The sequence below is a fragment of the Sarcophilus harrisii genome, chromosome 2 (genome assembly GCF_902635505.1).
Source record: "Sarcophilus harrisii chromosome 2, mSarHar1.11, whole genome shotgun sequence".
Classification (NCBI taxonomy): Eukaryota; Metazoa; Chordata; class Mammalia; order Dasyuromorphia; family Dasyuridae; genus Sarcophilus; species Sarcophilus harrisii.
In genome coordinates, this window is record NC_045427.1 from 403,102,032 (window position 1) to 403,126,855 (window position 24,824).

Here is a 24,824-nt window from a genome sequence, read left to right on the forward strand (position 1 = left end):
CCTATATAAATGTGAGCTATTATAGGTAAAGAAGTCAGATACCACTTTCTCAGTACCAGTGGCTACTGAATCAGATGCTATCATGTCTAAATAGGGGCAGCTAGGTAGCAAGTGTATAGAGCACCAGCTTGAAGTCAGAAAGAGATGAGGTTAATTCAGCACTGTTTGCCTCAGTTTCCTTATCTGTAAAACGAGGATAAAAATAACCCTGTCTCCAAGGATATTTGTGAGAATCAAGTGAGATAATAATTGCAAACTCCTTAGCACAGTGTCTGGCATATAGTAAGTACTATGTAAATGTTAACTATTACTATTATTGGGGGCAACTAGGTGGTGCAGGGGACATAGTGCTGGGCCTGAAGTCAGGAAGATTCATCTTCCTGAAGTCAAATCTGGCCCCAACTCTTACTAGCTGAATGATTCTTGGCAAGTGACTTCATCCTTGTTTGCCTCAGTTTCCTCATCTATAAAATAAGCTGGAGAAGGAAATGGTGAACCATTTTGCTATCTTTGTCAAGAAAACCACCAATAGGGTCACAAAGAATCAGACATCACAGAAGTAACTGAAAAACAATTATTAATATACCACTTGGCACAGTGCCTGGCACATAATAAGTGCTATATATTATATAGTTATATGACAAATCTATGGCAACACATTTTATGCAACATAAAATATATAATGAATCTAGAATAGCTATATCAAATGTTAGTATTATTATTATTATTAATCAGGGACTTGTTCTAAATAGAGAACTTGGTTAGAGAGGACTCCAGGGAACCAGGCATTTATTTCTGTGAACCTGACAGCTGTATAAAAAGAGTGACAATACCCAGCTGTCTGATGGCCAGAGACAGGGGGAGAAGTTCTGCCTCTCAAGAGGTGACAAGCGGATCAAGAAGCAGCTGCGGTTTGATTGGTACGACTTCTCAGGGATATCTGTGTGTCTTGGGAAATCTTTTTGCCATAGAATCTTGACCTGTGAATTTTAAGATTCTGATGACTTGGGCTCCTATAAAGGGCTCAGAGTAAATAATATACATATATTGAGAGAATGAGTGATGGGCCAAACCTCCTTCAAGTTTGGTAGACAGCAAATTCACCACAGCCTTTTCTTTTGCAAAGAAGAAAAAAATAGATTTTATTGAAGCCTTTTGTTTTTACATCACAATTATTTCTATATAACCAAACCTAACCCCTACATTGAGCCTTGTTTTGTAGCAAAAAGCAATTAAGAAAAACCATCTAACACAATGATCATATCTGAAAGCATATGTAGCATCCACAAGAATAGTTATCTACTTCTCTAATGAAAGAAGGGAAATATATCATATAAAATATACAATGTTTTCTGGGGCTGAGGTTGTTGCTGTTACTCGGAATTTGGCTTTTTTTAGTGTTTTAATTCTTTATATTACATCATTAGAATCACTATATTGTTCCCTTGGTTCTGCTTACTTTGCTCTGCAACAGTTCAAACACATCTTCCTAAATTTGTCTATGGCCTAAGTTTCTTATGGCATAGTAATATTCATTTATGTTCCTATACCACTTTATCAGTTATTTCTTCCAAAATAGATACTTGCTTTGTTTCCAATGTTTACTCTTCCAAATAGTGCTATGAATAATTTGGAAGACAGACAAATAGACAGATGGATGGATGGATGGATGGATGGATGGATAAAGCATTCATTTAACACTTACTTTGTACCAGACATTGTCCTAAGTGTTGGAGATGCAAATATAAGCAAGCAAGACAATTTCTACTTTCAGGGAGTTTATATTCTAGTGGGGAAAGACAATACATAAAGAGATGTTGAAAAGGTAGAGCAAGGGAGAGATATACCTGATTAGTATGACATTGAGATGGCTAGAAAGTGGCTTAGAGAATAATACAAAAGCTTACTTATCAGAGCCAGGGGAATGAGCATTTGAAGTCCAAGATTCTACTTAGATGCTGATAAAGGTTATGGCTGGAGAGCAGATGGCACAGTATGGAGATTATATGGAACCTTTCTGTAATTTACTTCCTTAGATATGTGTCCAGTAGGACTAGAGCCTTTTCAAAGTGCTACTTCAATATAAAATTATGCTAAAAAATGACTAAATTGTAATATCATTTGGCCCAGAGATCACATTGCCAAGGAAGTCAAAGACAGTAAGTATAACAATATATTCATAGTAGTACTTTTTTGTAATAGCAAAGAATTAGGAACAAAGCAAATGCCCAGTGGCTGGTAAATGAATAAGTAAATGATGGTTTACAAATGTGATCGAATATTACTTTAAATAGAGATGCATATGAAGAATTCAGAGAAACCTGGAAAGGTTAATTATATGTTATGTAATTAATAATATATTAACCTAGCCAAAGGAAAGCAAGAGAACTATTAAAACAGTGTGTAAAGCAATTATAATGAGTATAATATAAATGAATATAATATAATATTATTATATATAAATGTACATTATATATAAATGAATATAATATAAATATATTTGAATATATATAAATGAAAAAAAAAAACAAAATGAAATATATTGCTATGTATTTATAATGACCAAGCTTGACCCTAAAGAAGAAATAAAAAATGCAACTCTCTTCTTCTTGGAAGAGAAGGGGGAATGACATGACAAGTATGAAACATTGTATATCATCTCAGCTGAGATATATCACCTCATTTGTGTCATTGATTAGTTCTGCTGAACTGAATTTTTTTTTCTTTTCTGATTGCAAAGGTGGATTCATAGGAAAGGAAGTGCATGATACATTCATAAATAAAGTTAATAAAATCAAAAGTTATCAATAAAAATGCAAAAGATCTACTTATAAGGGCAAACAGATCACTGCTTTTCTCCTAGTTTCATTCTTCAATAATCCCCAAAATCATGATGAGATGAATGAATAGCAGAGTAAGCAGCCAATTATGTAACATGATTTAAGCAGCTCTGGGAAATTTCCTTTCCCAGAAAAATTTGCCCAACTTTTCCATGATACCTGAAATTCCAGGTTTTTCCTTCCTATAGATCACACTGTGCCTGACAAGGGATTGACAAAAACATCCATCCCACTAGAATGTGAGCATCTTAAGATCTGAGACTGTTTCTTCCTTCCTTTGTATTCCGAGCACTTAATACAGTGCCTGGAACAAAGTGGGAGCTTATTAAATGTTGGACAGCTACCAGAGGTAATGCCACCAGATCCTGGTAAGCACCTAAGTGCAGCAGAAAGTCAAGGCTAAAATTGAGTTCATTCCTTTCTCCTCTAACTGGTTTCTTTTCTTCCTCAGACTCTCCTTGTTCAGTGGTAAGGAAAAGCACCTACCCCTCTCTTTTTGGATCTCCATCCTAGTTAGAAAGTCTGTTGAATTTCTTCTTTCTCTTGCTAATCTTCCTATTTCCCCTTCTTGGTAGCTATGGTGTTTCCCTGGGGCATAAAGAGGCCGTTCTCACCTTGTGCTTTCAGGTGTCTCTACTACAATTAGCTGTGATAGTTTCTGGGTGAGCACTCATTCCTTTTCCAAATTGTTGAATGGGTCACTGTCTTAGCTCCCTGCTGAGCCATCAAGTACACAATGTGATCACACAGGACAGAAGGTTTTCTTTTATCTGCTTGTTGTCTTTTTTTTAATATACCTCATCAGTAAGAAGGCAGGCAATGCTCTGAAATGGAAACTTCCCTTTGCTCTGGCTGTTGGGGCAGTAGTCCTAGTAGAAAATGGTGTGACAACAACACCGAGATAGAAATCATCAGCCTGCAGCAGTGGCTGAAAAACAGTACTCCCCAGGGATAACATGGGGGAGATGAACCAGACACAGCCACTACTCGCTTGGAGTAGAGAGATTGTATGTCAGATGGAGTTATTCCCAAGGGACCTACCTGGGATGGGAAGGAAGAAATAGAATAGAAACAAACAAAAATGTTTGAAAGTAAAAATAGTTCTGGTGAAAGGGAGATAAAAACTAGCATGAATATGTGTCCCTCGTAATTCTTTGTAAGGGACAAATGATTAATTATAATTCACATGGGAGAATGGAAAATGTAATAGATTTGAAGTAAAAAAATCTGAGTTTGGATCCTGACCTTGCAACTTACTGTGTAGTCTTGGGCAAATCCTTTAACATCCAAAAATTTTATTCCCATTTGCAAAAAGTTAAGGGTTTGGATTAGATAGTCTTTAAAGTCCCTTCCGTTCTAAATCTAAGAGTAGATGACCTCTAAGGTCTTTTGGATATCTAAACATAATAAATATGATTCTGCGATCCTTTTTAAGAAGTAGGTAGGTTTGTCTGTTACATTAGAAGATAATTATTAAATTCTAAGGAGGAGATATAGTTTGCTGCCAAGAATCTTGTCTTCTCTCTGCTGAAAAATTACATCTTAATTTTCTTTTAAAAATTTTGCTTTTGCAATTATTACTATTATCATCATTTTCTCTTGTTCCAGATCCATGATTTTGTTCATGTAGAAAACTCCCAAGGAAGAAACTCCCTCCACAGATACACACTGGCACCTATTCTGTAACTTTTAGCATTAATTATTAATTAAGCAATTAATTAGTTTAGTACTAAATACTAGTTAAGTGTTTAGTATTAATTTTAGTATTATGTACTAAGGGCCTAGGAAATTAGGGTGACTTGCACAGGGACTCACAGACAGGAATAGAGCTCAGATCTTTATGGCTCCAAGGCCACTACTATTTTCACGTTGCTTAAACTCTGGTCATTTCAGAGGAAAGGGGTCTCTGAAATTTGAACTTTTAATATGTTGATAATTCTATTAAAATACAGTTAATTTCCTTTGTGATCCTATTTATAGTTAAAAACATTATTCTGAGCAGGGGTTCTTAGACTTAACCAGTCAAAGAGGCACATGACACAAAAAGGATTAAAGAGTACTGATCTATCCACTCTACCACAAGTGCTTCTCATCATTATTGTATTTTAATAGAGATTGCCCTACCCTAAACGTTATAGGGATGGTGCCCTGGGTGGAGGCTATAGAACACAGATATTTCATAGCACATAGAATATCCCTCTATTTGCTTGTCTTCTACCCCTTATTCTCACCTTCACCCTCAGTGAAGATCTTCAAAATTAGCAAATACTGAGACCTCTGTCCACTCTGTTCTTTGTGAATGTAGACAGTGCCATTAACATCTTATCAAAAGAACATCTCCTTTGAATTAATTTCTCAGGCTTAGGAATAGGCTTTTGGTAAGTCTGGGCAACAAATGATTTTGTCAAATGGGCTCAGAGTTAGGGTGTAATCAGGTCTATTCCAAGACTAAAGCTAGCTGTTTCCTCTAAGAACTGGATCACCAGCCTTTGCCTTATTATAACTCAAATGAGATAATATTTGTAAAGCATTTAATACAGTAGGCACTATGTAAACACTTGCTTCCTTCTCTTCCTCTAACTGGTTAATACTTTGAGTTGAGTCATAATTTTGGATATTGTAACACATTCCAGAGATGTTTTTAGTAGCTGAAGAGATTATTTTTAAGGGAAAAAAAAATTTTAAAGGTTCAGTATTTGAAACCTCAGAGCCAAGACAGATTTCCAAAAGAATCTTAACTTATCAATAAATAATAAACAAGCTTTTATTAAGTACCTATATGTTAGGCATTGTGCTAAGCTCTGAAGGTATAAAACAATGAATGAAATCACCCCTCTTTAGAATAAGCTTACCTTCAAAAGGAGGAGATAACCAGAATATTTTCACATAATACACACACACACACACACACACACACATACATATACATATATACACACTCATATATATCCATCCATCCATGCATACATATATAATATATATAGAGACACACACATATACTATATGTAGAAGTATATGCAGAATGCAAATGATAACTAATTTCTGACAATTTCTTTTGTCTATAAAATACTAAAAACAAATTACATTTCTAATTGATTTTTTATTCTGAAACTCACAAAATAAGTGAAAAGTAGTTCGTGAAAATACCCCATACTAGGGCAAAAAAATTTCATATTCATCTTCTACTTTCTTCTAAAGTCATGCTCATTGAACAACAAATATAATAATGAAGCCAAAGCACAAAATATTAGGTGACAAACTATTTTACCTCTTGTATACTAAAAACCTCAAATCTATCAGCTTCTATTGATTAAAAATTTTCCAAAAATAGTAACCTTCAGGGTGACAAGGCAAAGCCAGATTCAACTATATCACACAAAAAGTTTTTTTTTAAAATATCTGTCCAATTTCTATACTGGTGTCTCAGGATATCAAGTGACTTTCTTTTCTTTTCTTCTTACATGTGACAAATGGAAATCATACCTGAGTCATCTTCTTTCTATTCAGGGATTGTCCCTTGTCCAGAAAGAATTTTTTTTTCTAGTCAGTCTTTGCTTTCTTTCCCAAGTACAACGTGGGGTAACAGGAAAACCAAGCGAGAACCTTTTCAGTGGGGCCAACATCTTTTAAACCTCTTGTTGGACTTGAATGAGCTCTCTCAGCTAGGTCACAAGAAAGTCTTCAGGGATTATAAAGCTAAGAGCTCTGGCTCTGAAATTCAGAGACTGACAAAAGAATTCAAAAAATAGAAGATAATAACTTATAGAAAAAATTCCAGGAATCATACAAACCCAAGTTCACTTCTTGTAATATTTAAAAATAAAAAATAATGTTGATCCCTTGAAAAGGAAGAGCAGAGACAGGGCAACAGGGAAGAGGGAGGGAGAAGGAAGGACAGAAGGAGGAGAGAGAGAGAGGAGGGAGGGACAAGACAAGAGGAAGAGAGAAAGGGATAAGTAAAACCTATCAGTACCTGGTATATTAATGTTAGGTGAAACCTTCAAAATGAGCACCTTGTCAGCTAATCTATTGCTTTGAAGGGCTGGCACTCCAGGAGACCCAATAGAAGCAATGAAGAGCTAATCTCATATTGCCAAGTTAAATCAAGTCAGAATTGCCTGTTCCTTTCACTTCTTGGTTACATCAAATCAGAATACTTTCAATTATCCTAGCCATACGTCTAACTTGTAAGAAAGTCTTGGGTATAAGGAATAGCCCCAGGTATAATGGCTTTGTATATAATTTTGCTACTTGGGCATAAATTTCTTACTTAAAACTAGATCTTCCACTGTAAACATTAGTGCCACCTGTTTGCAAATAGTTTCCAATTTTCCTTCAACTCAGGAACCTATCTAGGTCGCTGATTCAATTTCAGAAATACCTTTGGATATTCTTACTCAGGTTTCCTCCCGTAGACTATATTTTTATACTTTGACCAGACTGGTTCTGTGGTCCCTTTTTCTTTTTCATCCTTCTCCCACAAATGACAGCCAGTGCTTTGTTCCTATCCCTCCTGTCCTTACTCCTCATCCTTTCCTCCTCCCTCCTCTATCCTCCTGTCACTCCACCTTAGTCTCTGATCCTGCCTGTTCTCTTTGTTAACTGGACTTGAAAATTTTCACAAAAACAACAAATTTATCCTCTGGGTGTTTGGTATTCCACTTTTGCAGATGCTTTCATTAATTTGAGTCAACAGCAACAAACATGAAAGCTTCCATCTTGTTCCCAGGCCAGCTGGAAGAAAAAAATCTTCTGGAGTATATCCAGAAGAAGCTGAAAGAGAGAAGGTAGAAGGCATGGAAGGTTAAGTCAAATGTAAAAAAGTATGATTCTGCCATATAGGGGAAAGCATCCTTGCATGTGGGTGGTTCCCAACTCTGAAGCATGTTCTTGCAGCCAAAGGCTGATTGTAAAACTGTTCCTTGAGTCTATGGCAAACTGCCCCCAAATAGCAGTGTTTAGAAGCAGATACCAGCAGAGCTTCCCATTCCACCTGAAATGAATCAGTTTTTGCCAATTTGTTCTGTTTTGCATTTTGGTACTTACAAAAGTGAAAAGATAACCTTTAATATTCAAGAAACCCAGAGCTTTGTTCTAAAAGTTTATGGAAATGTGAGGAGCCACTTGTTGTGAACATTATGTGTTGCAATGAAAAAGGTTACTGGATTTGAAGACAACACTTGAGTTCAGATCTTGCTTCTGACACCCACCACCTGTGTGAGACTAGTTAAACAAGTCATTTAATCTCCATCTATAAAATGCAGGGATTGGTCTAGATGATCTCTTAGGTTTAGTCCAACTCTAGAGCTGTGATCCTGTGATTTTCCAATTTTGCTCTCCCTCTTGTAGCTTCCTGACTCTTCAAAATCAGAGCAAAAGTCAAGTCAGATGTACTTATTACTAGAGAACCATTAATAAGTACTTATTCCCTTTCACCCCTTCCCCATTCCCCGTACCTGGCAATGGTCTGGTTGACTGGTTGATTCGGCAAACACACTGCTACACATTTTAACAAAAAATTTCAAATACTAACTGGGGGTGGGAGTAAAAAATATCATTTTGAATAATAATTCTGAATCCTGATTCCTCTTCCCTTTATTAATGCTCCTTTTTTACATTGCTGTCATCTCTCATTACTCCTCCTTCCCATAAGTACCCTTCCTTGTTACAAAGTATAAATAAGCAAACACATTAAGCATGTGTGACAGCTCGTGCCTCATTCCACACCCACAATAGGCCACCCTTCTACTGAGAGGAAAAAGGTGTGTTTCCTTATTAGCCCTCCGGAGTCAATATTGGCTGTTACATTGCTCTGACTTCTGATTATGACTGATTTAAAGCAGGCTAGATAAAATCCTTAGGATATAATACATCTAAGTAGAGTTTCCAGAGGGGCAAAATCCCTTTTGTTCCCTTTTCTCCTAGCATAAAAAAGGCATAGTCCTGTAAGCCAAGAAGAAACTTCCTTTCATTGTTCTCTATAGAAGCCTGACCCTAGATTTATGACTAGCATCCTGCAGGCATTCAATCTGGACAATGTAATTGATAAGCTCATAGTAAAACAACAGCAACAACTCAGGGTAAGGTAGAGTGGTATGTTACATGACAGAGCCAGGTTTTTACTACAGAGCTGTCCATCCTACTTCACAAAACTGAAAAAACTCTGAAAGTGAATATTTAAGGTGGAAAGATAGAGCTATGAGATATCTAGCAACAACTGAATTCAGAAATAATAGACTAAAAAATATCCCACGTTCTAGCTGATTGCATCTACCACTATAGTCTATGCAGTATATGAAAGGGAAAGCTGAAGATAAGGCAGCTATCCATCAGGAAGAAAAGGGAAAGGGGAAGAAGAAGGGGAGGGAAGGGGAAAGAAAGGAAAGGGATAAATGACTTCTGAAGGCACTTCCAGCTTTATGAAATGGGAAAAAAAAAGATATGACATGGATAGAAATGAGTAGCCTAAACAGAGGAAGTATGTCACCCAGGAATCCATCAACAAACAGCTGCCTGCTACATGCAGAGCACTGTCCAAGGTGCTGATATGCTTCTCCCTCAAGATTCCATGTGGTTCAGTTTGATCACTGTATTTCAGTTTTGTGCCCTAAAATCTGTTTTAAAATATTCCCGTTTTTCTCTGACATGTAATAAAAAGGAATGTTCTCAATTAATCCCTAGTAAGTTTTTCCACTCCATATTTTTCTGAAATTGCCATTACAATTAGCACATGCTGTTTACCAGACATATCCCAGCCAGCACTGTGATTTAGCTCCTGTTCTCATAAAAAGTACCTTGATGTTTCTCCTCATAGCTTTTAGTGGGACAAAGTAAAAAGAAAAGTATTAAGCCTTCGTATGTTGCCCTAGGTGAATAGGAAGATGGGTGGTGGAGGATTCCTTCTGTGAGCTTGAAGTTTTGTCCTTTGTGAGAAATTAGAAGTATAAACAGCCCCTCCCCCAATACTGTTACATGCATGTGTACCAAAAAGAAAAAAGAGAGAGAAAGAAAGAAAAAGAAATAAATAAATCATCCAATGTCAAAGGAGCACTGTGCAGCTTTCTTGCTGCTATTGAATGGAGACGTTTCTAGCCTCTCAGGTCCTGAACTGGCAATTCAGAACAGTTTGATTGCCTGCTTGATTGTTTGCGAGATAACTGCAAGATTGGCAGTGACAGGGTAATTTACTGAAGATTGCGATGTCAGACTATATCCAAGGGGGCTTGCTGGCATAAAGATGCGATTCTCATGACTGACAGGCCACTGGGAGATTGGTGTGCCAATTTAAAGTTCACAGTGTCGTCAAAAAGTGTTCAGTGACAGCAGCCCATAATCATGCTGCATGATGAGGTCATTACAGACATAACATATGCTCACACATAATAACAGATATAACCAAAAATGTGCAATATCTTGAGCAGGTAAATGTAAATTTGTAGAAGGGAGTAATTTATATCCTATTTTTTGCTTCTGCTATGTTGATAGCATTTCTCTTGACTGACAGTCCCCTGAATAAAAGCATTGAACAAACTAAACAGTGGGGCAATTTTAAGTTCACAGTTTTGAAGGTGTCACACACCCAGAAAGAGTAGGACATTGGGAGGGGGGGAAGGTTCAGAGCTTAATAGGAAAACTGTCTTGAGTTATTATCTGAGCTCGATGATGTCCTCATGTTGATTATATAGAGTGGGTGGTAAATGGACTAGAGGGAAAAAAATTCCCAGCTTAAGGATGGAAAGGGCATCTAAGATGGATGGAGGTCCTAATGGGAATAGGCCGCTGACCTTAAAGAAATCTATAACTCTAACAACAATGGAGTTCTTCTAACTTAAGAAGTTTCTGTGGATGCTGAATGAAACAGTGCCAACATATCTCAGCAGGTTATTTTTAAATCAGAAGCAGTCATTTCAATTGTAGGTTCCTTCTGTCTAGCTAAGGACAGTCCACAGGAGCTAATGTTAGATGCAAAATGCTGTAGGTTTTCTTTTTCTTTTTTCTTCTTCCTCCTCCTCTATCATTCTTCACCCTCTTCTCCCTTCCTCCTTATTCTTCCTTCTTTTCCTTATTCCTCTTCTGTCTCCATCTCCTCTTAATCCTCTTCCTTTTCTTCCTCTTCTCCTTATTCCACCCTTTCCTTCCTCTTACTAATCTTCCATCTCTGTTCCTGTATATCTCTCTCCTATTTCTTTTCTTCCTCCTCCTCTTAGTCTTCTTCTTCTTTCTGCTGCTGTGCTCCCCTCTCCTCCAAGCAGTATAAATCTATTTACCTATCTAACCATGGATCAGAAATAAAGTATCTCCACATTATCAGCTGTAAGACGACAATTCTCCATTGTTATCTCATGTTTTTGGATGCTGCTGGGCTCCAGGGATTTAGCAGGTTCCATCAGTGCTCCCGGCTTAGATGTTCAGATACTTGATTTGAAAAGTCTCTAAGTTGAAGCAATCCTGCACGCTGCTCTTCCTCCTTTCCTCCTCCCATCTCAGAAATTTTACAAATCTAAATGTATTCCAAGACACGTAAAAAACATTTGGCCATGTGGAAAATGAGGGGCTAGTTTTAATCATTTAAAACTAGTCAAAACATGCAACCTCCTAATTTGTTTGTTTGCTAAAAAGAAGGTAATGTTTTAAAATAATTGTACATTAATTGCTAAATTACAGTGGAACTTCAGTGAAATTACATATTTCAATTTCATTAGTGAAACCAAATGAAAAGGGTAATGCCAAAGAATTATGTTAGAATTCATTTAAAACGCATAGCCTGGTCTATGATTCAACAGACTAATGCACATGTTTGTCAATTCACTGCTACTCAAGGTTCTAGTGCAAGTTCCTACAATGTTAATTAGGCCAAAAATGCCTTAGTATTAAATTTGCTAGATAACAAGCAGCTTGCTGTCTGAGACCAGTAGCTCAGCAAGGCTGTGTTTGACCAATAAGCTCTTAGTATAATGAGCCAATTTTAAAGGGAGAACTCTAGAAAAACCTGGGCTACTCTACTTTCCAATGCCATTAATAGAGCCTTTGGATCTTAAAGGAGGCGAGAGGGAATTCATCCCTTAGAAATCCCACTCCCCAAAAAAGAGATGAGAAAATGTCTCTCTCTCCCTTCCTTACAGAAATGAAGGAATACAGATATGAAATATTACATATCCTGTCAGAATCATTTGCTATGTTGATTAGTTTTTCTGAATCTATTTTTGTCCTCTTTTTTCTTTTTTTTTAAAGTCTTTGTCATAAGGAATGATTCTTTAAGACATGAAAGATATACTTCAATTAGTCAATCAACAAGCATTTATTAAGTGCTTACTATATCTCTTACTAAGTGCCAAACACTGTAATAAGTGCTAAGGATACAAAAGAAAGATAAAAGGAATGCAAAAACAGGAAAGAAATATAAAATCCAAATGTTTAGCAATAAAATTAAAATTTAATGTAACTATTAAAAGAAACACACCCATTGGAGGTATATGAAGGGTTTAATAGCCAAATCCTGACAATTCAGAATTTTCCAGCTAACTGCTCAATTCAACCATTTCACCACTCCTCAGGATTCCTCCAGTAGAATGGATTTGATTTTCTCACATATTATTCAATTTTATTAGTAACTTGCTAAGTGTGTAGAGGGAGATGGGGAAACTCTTGTTTACTGTTGAAGTTTGAGAAATAAGCAGAGTTCCATCATTTGTGATTTTTTCCTTTTAACACCTGTAGCTGAGACATTCATATGAAGTATTTTTAATTTTTGGTTTATTTTAGGCAGTGCCATAATAATAATAATAAAGACTTAGTAAAGGCTCTTTTAATGACAACAAGGTCATTGAGTAAATTAACTGACTCTGGTTTTGCCTCTGTCATTCCAGATGGCCTGGTGGACTGCTTGGACCCTGACTGCTGTCTCCAGTCAACTTGTCACAACAGCCTGCTCTGCCGAGGATCCCGAGACCCTCTTGACATCATTCAGCAGGGTCAGACAGGCTTGCCAGCTGTAAAGTCTTTCTATGACCGTATCAAACTCTTAGTGGGAAAAGACAGCACCCATATCATTCCTGGAGACAACCCCTTCAACAGCAGGTAGCTTCCCAATACATAGCATCACTCTCTCCTTCCTTGCCCACCCCCCTTGAACCTGTCATGACAGCAAGGTTGGACACTTGTCATTGTGATTCCATTCATCTTTGAACAGGAAACATTGTTTTCAATTACTCCATATTCTCTCTTGGCACAGAGGCAGTCCCACTGAGGACCCCCTGTCGTGGCCCATTAAGACTGTCTTCATTACTTGAGGTTAGGCTGGGCAGGTTTTCCCCAGGGTGGAGCCCTGTTCTCTACATAACCATTTGGCCTTCAACTCAACAGATATCTGGAATGGGAAACAGTGAAAATTGGGGGAAACAGCCCATTAGGTTTTATGAAATGTTTTTCAGAAAAGCTATAGAAATCAGATACTAAACATTTCAAAATGGTCAGCTGATTTTTAATTTATCTATTCGTTTTGGAAGCATGGAGAGCTATTGTCACTATTGGTATTTGGAATCTTATTTTCTTATTTATTCATTGTTTCAAACCATTTCATTTCTGACATAATGACATAAGGTCAGGTTTCTTTCTCTCTCTCTCTCTCTCTCTCTCTCTCTCTCTCTTTTATTCTCTTTTGTTAATTTAAATTTTATGAATGCTATAGAAGCAGATTCAGGATTAATTTCAAGAGCACAAGCCAAGTAATGAGACTACTGGGCCAGAACTCAGGACTTGGGATTCTTGTCTTATCTATGTCATTAACTAGTGTAATCTTGAACAAGTCACCTCCATCCTGTCTGTAAAATGGGGGAAATTTTTCCTTCTTTCTTTCTTAGATAGAATTTTAAGAAAAATGAGAAGATCAATTAAAAATAAGAACTGTTATGTAAGAATTTAAGGTTTATAAAGCTCTTTATAAATATTATCTCAGTTTATCCTTACAACAGACCTGGAGCATATGTGCTGTTATTATCCTCATTTTTCAGATCAGTAAACTGAGGCAGATAATGATTGAATGACTTGCCTAGGACCAAAAGGTAGATTTTTAACCTAGGACTTTATGACTTCAAGTCCAGTGGTCTGTCTTCTGTAAGGTTTGCTAAGCATTTTGCATATGTTATATCATTTTTAAAAAAATCTTTAGGTTATTTAGAGGAAAAAATGTGTAAGTTATCAGAAGGATTTACCCTGTTATATTTATCTCCTCTTTAAAAAAAAAAGCCTCTTTCATATATATTCTTTAAGTCTATTCCTTCCATTCAGCCAGTAAGTTTCTACTTTGTTTCCTTCAATGAGGATATGACTGTGGGTAGTGGTACAAAAAATGATGGATTTGGCCTGAAAGGTCCTTATTTAAATCCCATTTCTATCATTTACTACCTCATGACCCTGGACAGGTTACATATGCTGAGCTGGCATAAGATCCCAAACCCTTAATTCCAAATCCATCTTTTTAAGTGTGAACAAATTAAAGTGAATTCCAAGCACTCTGAGGTCAAATGTCCTGAAATGTATTTGCATTTGCATTCTTATTTTGAAGTTTGCCTTTTAGGACTGAAATAAAGTCCATATATTTTTGGACTTAAAGGTAGATATAATCATTAGTTTCTTGTTTCCCAAACTATTTTGATGTCCTAAAAATCTTCTTAGTAAGATTTCCAGTATTTTTCTTGAGTTGTGTTTCTATAATGATTGCAAGACCAAGAGATTTGTAGTAGAAGCCTCAAACCTGTAAAGTTAAATTTCTTAGTCAAATAATTGTTTCTTTTCTCTGTATAATCTTAAACTTAGGAAAGGGATTCAGCATCTATTCCTAGTCAATGATGAAGGTAGACTGTAAAAATGAAAATCATTGGGACTTTTCCTGAACTATCTGTCTTTCCATGTGACTTTAAAAAATGTACCTGTAATATGTATGTACCCATTCAGCCTGTACTTAGAGATAATTCTGGCAACAGAGAATCATTTCCTAGGCAACTTTCATTTGATATTTTTATTCAATCATGTTGGAATCTTTGTGATCCTATTTCAGGTTTACTTGGCAAATTTTTCCATTTCTTTCTCCAGATCATTTGTTATAGATAAGGAAACTGAGGTAAATAGGGTTAAGTGACTGGTCCAATGTCACACAGCTAGTAAGTATCTGAGGCCAGATTTGAACTGAGGAACATGAGTCTTCCTAACTCCAGGCCTGATACTCTAGCCACTGTAGCAGCTAGCTGCCCTTGACAGCGTTTATTCACCCTTTGATTCACCTTCATTCCATTTTTTCTTATTTAACATTTGTGATTGAGATAAGCCTTTATCTTCAGAAATGAGAAGCCCATGACAAAGGTACAGTGAGCTAGAAGGATGATTTGGGTAACAGATTAGTTACCTCTAAAGTCTTAAGTGGGTACCAGTAGTCCTTCATCCTCAGGACAAACTAATGTTGCTCTCAAGAAATAGATGATTGAATCTGGAACCAAAATAGCAATAATTAGAACTACCAAAATTGAAATGATGCTTTGGGGGGGGAGGCAGTATTTGGGCATACAGTCTTAGGGTTGTAAGAGACTTTAGAGGTTACTTAGTCCCATTTCTGCTTGAAGTGTAATGCCTTTCTATAGTAGCCTTGATATGTTTTGGTTCTGCTGCTTCTAGATATAGGTTGAAGTTCAGGACAACTGTGAATTTCAGTGCATTATTATCTGACAAGTAATGAAGGACAATGCCAGGAGTAAAAATGGAATTATTTCAAGAATTCTAAGAAGGCGTTCCTCTAGATAATGGAGTATAAAAATAACTAAAATGCCTTGAATATACCCCTATAATTTATATAGCAGATCTCACTATCTAGATAATGTGATAATTGTTACACATCAATAATCATAAATAGACATGAACTGTTAGAATGTCTTGCTGAATCTTATTCTGTAAATTGGCTGCTTAGATAAAAGATAGAAAGCCAGAAATAATGAAGAATTAAAAAAACATGGCTTAGAAATCACATGAAACTCAATCTGTTTTATTTCTGTGGCTTTTATGAAAGTGTGTGGTACCAAAACCTGTATGGAGAAGACCTAATAAAAAAGAAGATAGATATGAAATGTGAATGCCCATGGATTTTGATATCCCACTGTGCGTACTATTTATCATAGGGTCATTAACACACATTGCTGATTTTTAAAATAGTGTCTGGTCAGACCTAAAAAAAATCTTGATCTACCAAAAGACAAGAAAGCTAGATTGCACAACAGGATTATTTTCACAAATTAGTTTTCTACTACCAGGAGACTCTATCAATGCAGTTGGAACAAGCTAAAAATGGGAATTCATTTGTTATTCAGCCAGTAGCAGACAATTAGAACTGTCAATGGGAGCATTCTAAACATTCCTGAGATACTAAAAAGGTCTGTAAAACAACAGTGGGGGTGTTGCTAATACAGAGAGAGGGGCTCCCAGACAGCATCCCTTCAGCTTTCTGGGGCACCGGGAATTGCAGGAATGAGCAGATTCCAAAATTCACGCAGACTTTGACATGGTTTTGGCAAAGAATGAGTCGGCTCGATTCCCCAGTCCAGAAATTGGGATCCCATCCAGGAACCTTGAGGGTCGAGAATCTCTTTGCCTTTGCCAAATTGCCCAGCGCCTATGAAAGCCAAGGAGACAGCTGCGGACCTGTCTAATATTCTAGGGTCAGTTCAGAAATGAGGGTTCTTTATTATTCTACTTCTTTGTGAAGTTTAAAAAAAAAAAAAAACTTATGTGGGAGAAGAAAGCTCCCTTTCCCCTCTGTGGACTTTAGAGGGACATTGAAACCTCTCCCCAGGTTCGTGGGATTTTATACAGCAGCAGTCACCAAGTTGGAGACTAGTGACAATGGATGTCATTCCAGTCATTGTTACTTAGAGACTGTCTCTTAGGGATTCTTTCCCCTGACACTGGAGAAAAATCTGGGTGGGATTTCAAAGGCTATCTCTGTGTTTTGTGCAGTAGTCAGACGATTTAAAGGAAAAAGGGAGAGAAAGACCTTGAAAGGAGATACATAACCAGAGGTAACCCAGAAACCATTCCATTTCCATGCCAATTGAAAAACCTTGGAGGAGGCAGAGAGAAATCACATGCACACACATGCTTTACCCCATCGAAAAACTCCGTGTGCTTTTCCCCAACCCCTCCTCTCACTTCAGCCTCGAGGATAAGAATAACTGTTGCTCCCAATGCTACCTTCTTCTGGAGCCAAAAACACAAATGTGAAAAACAAATGAGAAACCAGATGGGGAGGCTCTCACCCATGTATAATGCTGCCTTGCTGCTCTCCCTGTGCCTGGCTGAGGCAGGGGTGTGAGGGAGTGCGAGAAGACTGAAACACAGGCCAAGCAGAAGTCAAGGCTTGCCCAGACAGAGTGTCAAGGGCAAAGAGAAGCGGGGTCTCACTTCTAGGCTGCATGGCGCAGAGATGCTGAAACCCAGGAGATGGTAGTCTTTCAGGCCAGAAAACCCCAACTGTTCGGCTAGGCAGGGAAAGCGGCTGGGGAAATGGCAGCCCAGCCCTGTAACTCAAGGTAGTCGGGGGGACGCCAGGTAGGCCCCCAGCAGGACCAGCCTCCCGGCTTCGGGAGCCCACATAGAGCTAAAGCCTCCTTGTGTTCCTTTCTCCCAGCCTGGTGTCTCTCATCCGAGGCCAAGTGGTGACTACAGATGGAACTCCCCTTGTCGGTGTCAACGTGTCGTTTGTCAAATATCCAAAGTACGGCTACACCATCACCCGCCAGGATGGCACGTAAGTGGCTCTGCAAGCTCGAGGCCTGCTTAGGATAGGAGGCCCATGCCGGGGAGCAGATGGTGCTATCTACTGGAACCATGTGGCACCCCCCCGCGGACTGCAGTCCCAGCCGGGCCAAGCCACCAGTGAGGCTCCGAAAAAGCTATTTTTTGCTTCACATGTTGAGTGCTAAGAGCACAAAGGGGGGAAAAAAAAGGCCAACCTTTGGCTGGGCTACAGAAAGCTGCCACCCCTTTCTCCCCCATGTCATGTCAAAGGCATCCATGAGAGGCGGGCATGGGAGGGAAAGGGAGAGAGAGTCCCTGGGAAACCAACTCCACCCACGTCTTAAAATAAAAGGCAGCACGGGGCGCCAAGGTAAGGAATACCAGAATCCACATGACGCCGTGCATCCTGTGGAGAGCTCCTCTCCCTCCGTCTGAGGCTTTGGAGGATGTGTTGTCTCACTCCTATTTCTTTGGGGGGCAGAATGTAATCAGAGGCGTCTAATTAAATACACTTAGAAGTCTTCCCGCTGAGTGAAGAAAGGAACCTTCCCCTATTATCGTCTGATTTGAAATGCTTACCAGTTCAGCCCAGACCAAAATGAGAGTACTGTGGTTTCTTTAATCCATTGGATATGGAGCTGTAATAAAATATCCTTGAAAAAGAAAATGTAAAAGTTACTCAACCTTGGACAATGATGTGCTGCCAGATTCGATCCAGAATACTCAAGGGGGAAGCGGGAGAGGGATGTCATTTTCCCCACGAGACCAGAGCCTGAGAAATCACCTATCATGAGATCTAGGTGTACTTCACAGTCTCTGTTTCAAACTTTTTTTTTTACTGGCTTTAGATAGAAGCTTCTTGCCAGCACTTGGCAAGTCTTACAAGTAATTTCAGAAACTACCAACCCCCAGAAGCCTTTCTTTCATCAACCAGTGCCCAGAGTTTCCTACCTCTGATGGCAAAAGGAGAATTGTGTTGATCTGCTTGAAATCCTCAGTTTTCATTCAAGTTCTCACTTTATTATAACCTATAATCTGACTTTTTGAGACCAAGCTCAAATTTTCTTCAGGCAAAGAGATCATGGGTTTAGGTGATGTCATTTTCATAACTACCCTAGCTTTTCACTAATAATGTCTGAAGGTTACCTTTTGACCTAGAGATTCCTTTGCTAGATGTATGCCCCAAGGATGTCAGAGACAGAACGAAAAGTCTGAAATATTCATTGTAGCATTTTTTTATGGTAGCAAAGCCCTGGAAACAAAATAGGTACATGTCATTTGGAGAAAGGATCTCATTTTCTTATCTGTAAAATAAAGGAGTTGGACCACATAAAGCATCTAATAAGAGCATTCTATTTGCCAGGATTAATCAGGCCATTCACTTCCAACTCTAAACCTGAGAATATCTAAACAAATGGTGATAGATGAATGTTATAGAATATAGTGGAGCTATGAGAAGTTACAAATAGGAAGAATTCAGAGAAATCCTGGAAGCTGTATGTAAATTGATGCAAAATTGTTGGCAGAACCACGAAAACCATTTTAACAATTAATCAAATAATATAGATGTTAAAAATAGTAAAATAAAACTAAATCAGTATTTATAAAGTGCTAGATATATTTATATATGTGTGTATATGTAATATAGTATGCAAAATAAATATAAAGTAATATATTTAAGGGGAAAGCATTAGTAGCTAGAAGGATCAGGAAAGGCCTCATGTAGAAAATGGCACTTAAATTTTTAAAGATACTAGGGATTTTTAGAGAGAAATGTGAAAAGAAAGATCATTGCTATCATGAAGAATGACCTATGCAATGACACAAAGATGGAACAAATGCTTTATATGAACAATAGGTTAATTTGGCTCAACTATGGGTTATGGGAAGGGGGAAAATGTGTTCTAGAAAGGAAACTAGAGCCAAGATATTAAAGATTTTAAAAGCTAGAAGTAAAAGGGACTACTGAAATTTTTTGAGTAAGGGACTGACCGCGTCAGACTTGGGTTTCAGAACTATTACTATGGGTGTTATGTGGATTATAGATTGGAGAATTCCATGTAATAAAGATTACCAACCTAGTCTCCAGAAGAGAACTGAGAAACTCTTCCTTCCATCCCTGCAGAAATGAGAAATCCATAGGTAGAACATTGCATATACTGTTGAACCCCAGCTAATATTTTGTTTGGTTTTGCTGAATTGTGTTTTCTGCTTCCTTTTTTCTTTTTAAATCTTTGTTACTAGTGGAGGCTTAATGGTATCGTGGGAGGATTATCACTGGAAATGGATATAATGTAAAACAAAAATCAATCAAACTTTTCAAAAGAGCTAAATGTCAATAATTCCTAAGGGTATAATCCCTGAAGGGCCAACATCTTTTGGTTGTGTGCTTTAAGAAACCTACCTATGTGGAATCACACAAAAGAGCTTTTATGCACATCTGAGGTCTTCTGAACTCCCCTGGCCTAGATATAGAATTGAGCTTCTTAACAGTATCTTAATCCTATCTCTTAGGTATCCAAGTGAATGTGTCTTGCATATAGTCGGAGCTAAATAAATGTTTTGCTGAATTGATTTAAATTAGGTTAAATTAGAAACAAGACTAAGGAAAAATTTGAAGAAAGTTACAATGAATGCTACCCTTGAACCTGCCATCATGAAGATATAGCCTACTCTAAGCAGAACTGATAATCCCACATAAAGGTGATAATGCATTTTGATTTGCAAAGAACTGCTGATCTTTCCCATCTAAGTGAATTCTGTTTCTCTCTAGGTTCGACCTTATTGCCAATGGAGGTGCATCCCTGACCCTGCATTTTGAGCGAGCTCCTTTTATGAGCCAGGAGAGGACTGTGTGGCTTCCGTGGAACAGCTTCTATGCTATGGACACACTTGTGATGAAGACAGAAGAGAACTCCATCCCCAGCTGCGACCTCAGCGGCTTTGTCCGACCCGATCCAATCATCATTTCCTCCCCACTGTCCACCTTCTTCAGTGCTACCCCTGGGAGAAACCCCATTGTGCCTGAGACCCAGGTAGGAACACAGCAACCAACCTTCACAGTCCTGCCTAGCCAGAGCTGGTGCCCCTTTACTGCATCTCTCACCTCCTTCCCAGCAGTGATTGCCAAATTACGAGGGCTGAGGGAGCAGGAGACAGAATTCACAGAGAAGGCTCAAACCCAAGAGCTGGGATAAGTTTCTATCTGCTGGAGACTGAGCCTTGATTTCTCTCCCCTTGTGGAGTCCCTATCTACCCTTTTGAGTCATTGGTGATTTCTGTGCCTTTTAATAGACTAAAAATATCATACATGTATGCAGCTCACCTGCAAATTGCTTTTTATTCCTGTTAGTCACAGAGATACATGGTAAGAGGCTTTTTAATGATCTACCTAGGTAATACTATCAAGGGTATATTACATGATTACATCCCTGTTGCTTTATACCGATTGTCAATGGAAGTTGCAGGTTCATATAATTACAGTCTCTTGTGGCCTCCTTGCATACAGCTAGCAATAAAGCTTGCTATTCATATTTACATCTTTTGCCAGCAGTGTGATTTTTTAAAAAGAAACACAACAGTGACCAAGAATCATTATTAATTCAAAAATCATAACCTCAGCCCCATCACTCGGCAGTGTAGGATACATTTTTTTTTCCCTGCCATGGAAAGTTGTAATACCAACAATACAAGATCTATCAACTAGTGCTCTAGTGAGCAGGATAAGCACAATGAGAGAAGCTCACCAGCCAGGCCCCTTTGATGTAGCATGTCTGCACTGTGTTTCCCACCAGGTCCTCCATGAAGAAATTGAGATCCCCGGCTCCACTGTGAGGCTGTGCTATCTGAGCTCGAGAACCGCTGGGTATAAATCCCTGCTGAAGATCACCATGACTCAGTCCACTGTGCCTCTGAACCTGATTAAAGTTCACCTGATGGTAGCAGTGGAAGGACATCTATTTCAGAAATCATTCCAGGCTTCTCCCAATTTGGCTTATACTTTTATCTGGGATAAGACGGATGCTTACGGCCAAAGGGTGTATGGGCTTTCAGATGCTGTGGGTATGTTTTCTCTTTCTCCTGGTAATACTTTCAAAAACACAGGGGGAGATGAGGATGAATTCAGGGAGGAGAGTATAGTGTGGACCTCCAGTTCACATTGCAGTTCCTCAAGGGAGTGAGCCTTATTTGACTTTCTATGACTTTAAAATAATTTGCTGGCCCTTCCCCTTCACTCACATCCCTGTGATGGTGGTGGTCCTGGTCCTGGTCCTGATCCTGGTCCTGCAATCTTGAAGAGAACCATGACCTAGGTAGGTGATGTCATGATATGCAAGTAAGGATAAGATGGAGTACCTTGTAATAACTAGGCTTGAAGGAAGATAACATGAGGATTCAAACAATCTTGTCCAATTTATTTTCCTACCTCTGAAAGCTTCTTTAAGATCAGGTAGAATCCAGAAGACTTGAAATCACCAAAATATTTGAAATCTCTGAGAACATTGAAAGTTTTTCATCACAATGAGTAAGACTTTTCCTTTTTTGTGTGAAGGTCTGCCAAGGCCCCAAATAACATACAGTATCTCAAAAAAATTCACATTTGGTTTAAAGGCCATCACACAATTTTTAAGGCGGTAGGTTAACCTCAGTGATTTATTTTGTTCAGGTCAGTGTATCAGGGAGATGTAAAAGGCAACGTGGTATAATAGGAAGGGAGTTGGCATAGAAATCAGAAAGATCTAGATTCAAGCCCTATCTCTGACACATACTGTCTGTGACCCTGGACAAGCTGCTTAACATCCTAAGTGCTCTAGACAATCCTCTAATATTATAAAGTGTAGAGAAGATGCCAGTATACACTGGCAGAGGTAATTTCCTCACTTGACAATACCTTACATCAATGATGTGTTGGGTCTGGTCTCTATCTTAGCTCACTAGTAAAATGACCCTTTAATGCACAAGCATACTCCACTGAAGACAAAGAGAGAAATGCTAACAGACAATCAAAAGTTGTTTTAGGATTAAGGATATAATCCAGATAATCTCCAAAGAGACTAATTCATCTAGATATAATTGAGATCTTTGCAGTATTAAAAAATAACTCCCATTTCAATAGCTTTATAAATCTTACAAAGCACTTGCCTTCACAACAACTTTGTGATGTAAATATTGCAAATATTATTATCCCCTTTTTATAGATAAGGAATCCGATCCATAGAGTTTTAGTGACTTGCTCCTGGTTACACACTTAATAAGTGTCAGTGACCAGGTCTCCTGACCCTAAATCTATCATTCTTTCTTCTGGACCACTCTACCTTCTAGCTCTATGGTATATTTCTAATTAAGAATTTTAAAATTTCTAACAACATTTATATCATTCATTCTCTTCTCTTCCATGAAGGTAGGGAAGAGTTTGTTCTCCCCTTTTAATAGAGGAAAAGTAGAAAAAAAGGGAATCTAGGTAGCATAGTGGATAGAGCAATGGCCCTGAAGTCAGGAGAACCTGAGTTCAAATATAACCTCAGACATTTACTAGTGTGACCCTGGGCAAGTCACTTAAACCTGATTGTCTCCCCAAAATAAAAAAAGAAGTAAAGAAAATGAGGTCCAGAAGCAATAATAAGCCAGCAATAGACTCAAGACTAGCACTTAGTTCTCCTTTCACCCCATAATTCTTTCACTAATCTATACAGAGAAGGATAATCACATAGAACAGGAGTCAGTCCTGATTTGCTTACCTAGAACACATACTATGGAGCTGAGTATGTCCTCTGGCTTGTTGCTATGTGATACAAGTCTTGGGAGGTGTTCTAGTATAGGGTTTCCCCCAATCGATTCCTCTTCACCTTTTTTAAGCCCCCCTTTGTTCTTCCCTGAATTTCCACTGATTTGAAGGCCTCCATTTCTCATACTACCTACCTTTCCTCACACTCTATGGGATTCTGAATAAAAGGATAAAGCATATTAACTAACACAAGTTGCTGCCCCCAGAATCTCCTTGTAAATGAGCTGCTATGGTTCCAAGGGCTTTTCTCCTGGTGAGTGAAAATAAATAACACAAATATAATAAATACATGCAGAGAACAGCAGGCTGAGGTACGTGGTCTCCTGTCCTACCATAAAGATGAATTTTATTAGATTTTTAAATGATTCATCTACTCCCTCCACGTTAGATGGGTCATTTTGTGAAGCCAGTTGTTCATTTGAAAGGTCTTCAAGTCCCCACAGAGCACTGCTGTGTAAAGTTTCCAGGTTGAGTCCAGCCTGAAAATCTGAATTTAATATTGTAGAATCAAAGAAAAAAGGCAATCAGCCCACCTCCTTGAATAAGTTCTTGGATCCAAATCTTTATTACGAGAACACAGTCTACTTATTCTTATCATATAGTTAAGAAGTAATCAAGATGTTTTTTCTCTCTTATTTTCTTCTTTTCTCTTTCAGTCTCTGTTGGGTTTGAATATGAGACCTGCCCTAGCCTAATTCTGTGGGAGAAAAGGACAGCATTGCTTCAAGGATTTGAGCTGGATCCTTCCAATCTGGGGGGTTGGTCTCTGGACAAGCATCACATACTAAATGTCAAAAGCGGTATGTTCATTCATTATAGCATGGTACAGTGGAAAAAAGGTTTGACTATGGAGTCCAGTGGCCTCAGGTTCAAATATACCTAATTATGATATCTTACAGGAAATATTCTGTATCAACTTAGTTTTTTTCCCCAAATGCTAAGATCAACCCCACAATTCTGAGGGCCAGGTCCTGATATAAAAAATTATAAGGAGAACCTTCCAAAGGACTAATATGTATAACTTTACTGGATTTCCTCTTCACTTAATACAGATTATACATAGAAAAGATCTTTGTTTCAAAAAATTTAAGCTTTAAGGTATTAAATAGCTTAAACTGATACTAAAATTTTGGGACACTCTCTGCAGAGCAAAAAAATTTCATTCACTAGTGTGCTAAAAGAATGCTTCAGTTGTGGTCAGTTTGAGTTAAGCAGAAAATACTTTTTGTTGTTTTGAGCACTGTTGCTGTATTTCTTTTTTAAAAGTTATTCTATTTATCTGCCTTCGTTAAGTATTTTTACAGTCTAATCATGGATCCTTTGAAGTATTGAAACAAGAACTAAGTACAGAATTCTGTAATAAACTTGAAGAGATCTTTCTTTAATGATTAAAAGATTGTGCTTTTCCCCTTAGTGGAAGT

The 24,824-nt window shown here is 38.0% G+C and overlaps 1 protein-coding gene across 6 annotated transcripts in view; it reads left to right on the top strand.

The window, feature by feature from the left end:
* The window catches only part of TENM2 (teneurin transmembrane protein 2), a 1,351,165-nt gene that overhangs the window by 1,279,808 nt on the left and 46,533 nt on the right, over nt 1-24,824 (top strand). For all 6 annotated transcript variants that reach the window (XM_003756806.2, XM_031949416.1, XM_003756801.2 and 3 more), the window contains 5 exons: nt 12,707-12,917; nt 17,509-17,628; nt 20,392-20,653; nt 21,413-21,680; nt 24,060-24,203. In XM_003756806.2, the coding sequence (XP_003756854.1) occupies nt 12,707-12,917; nt 17,509-17,628; nt 20,392-20,653; nt 21,413-21,680; nt 24,060-24,203 (1,005 nt within the window). The remainder of the gene's footprint in view (nt 1-12,706; nt 12,918-17,508; nt 17,629-20,391; nt 20,654-21,412; nt 21,681-24,059; nt 24,204-24,824) is intronic.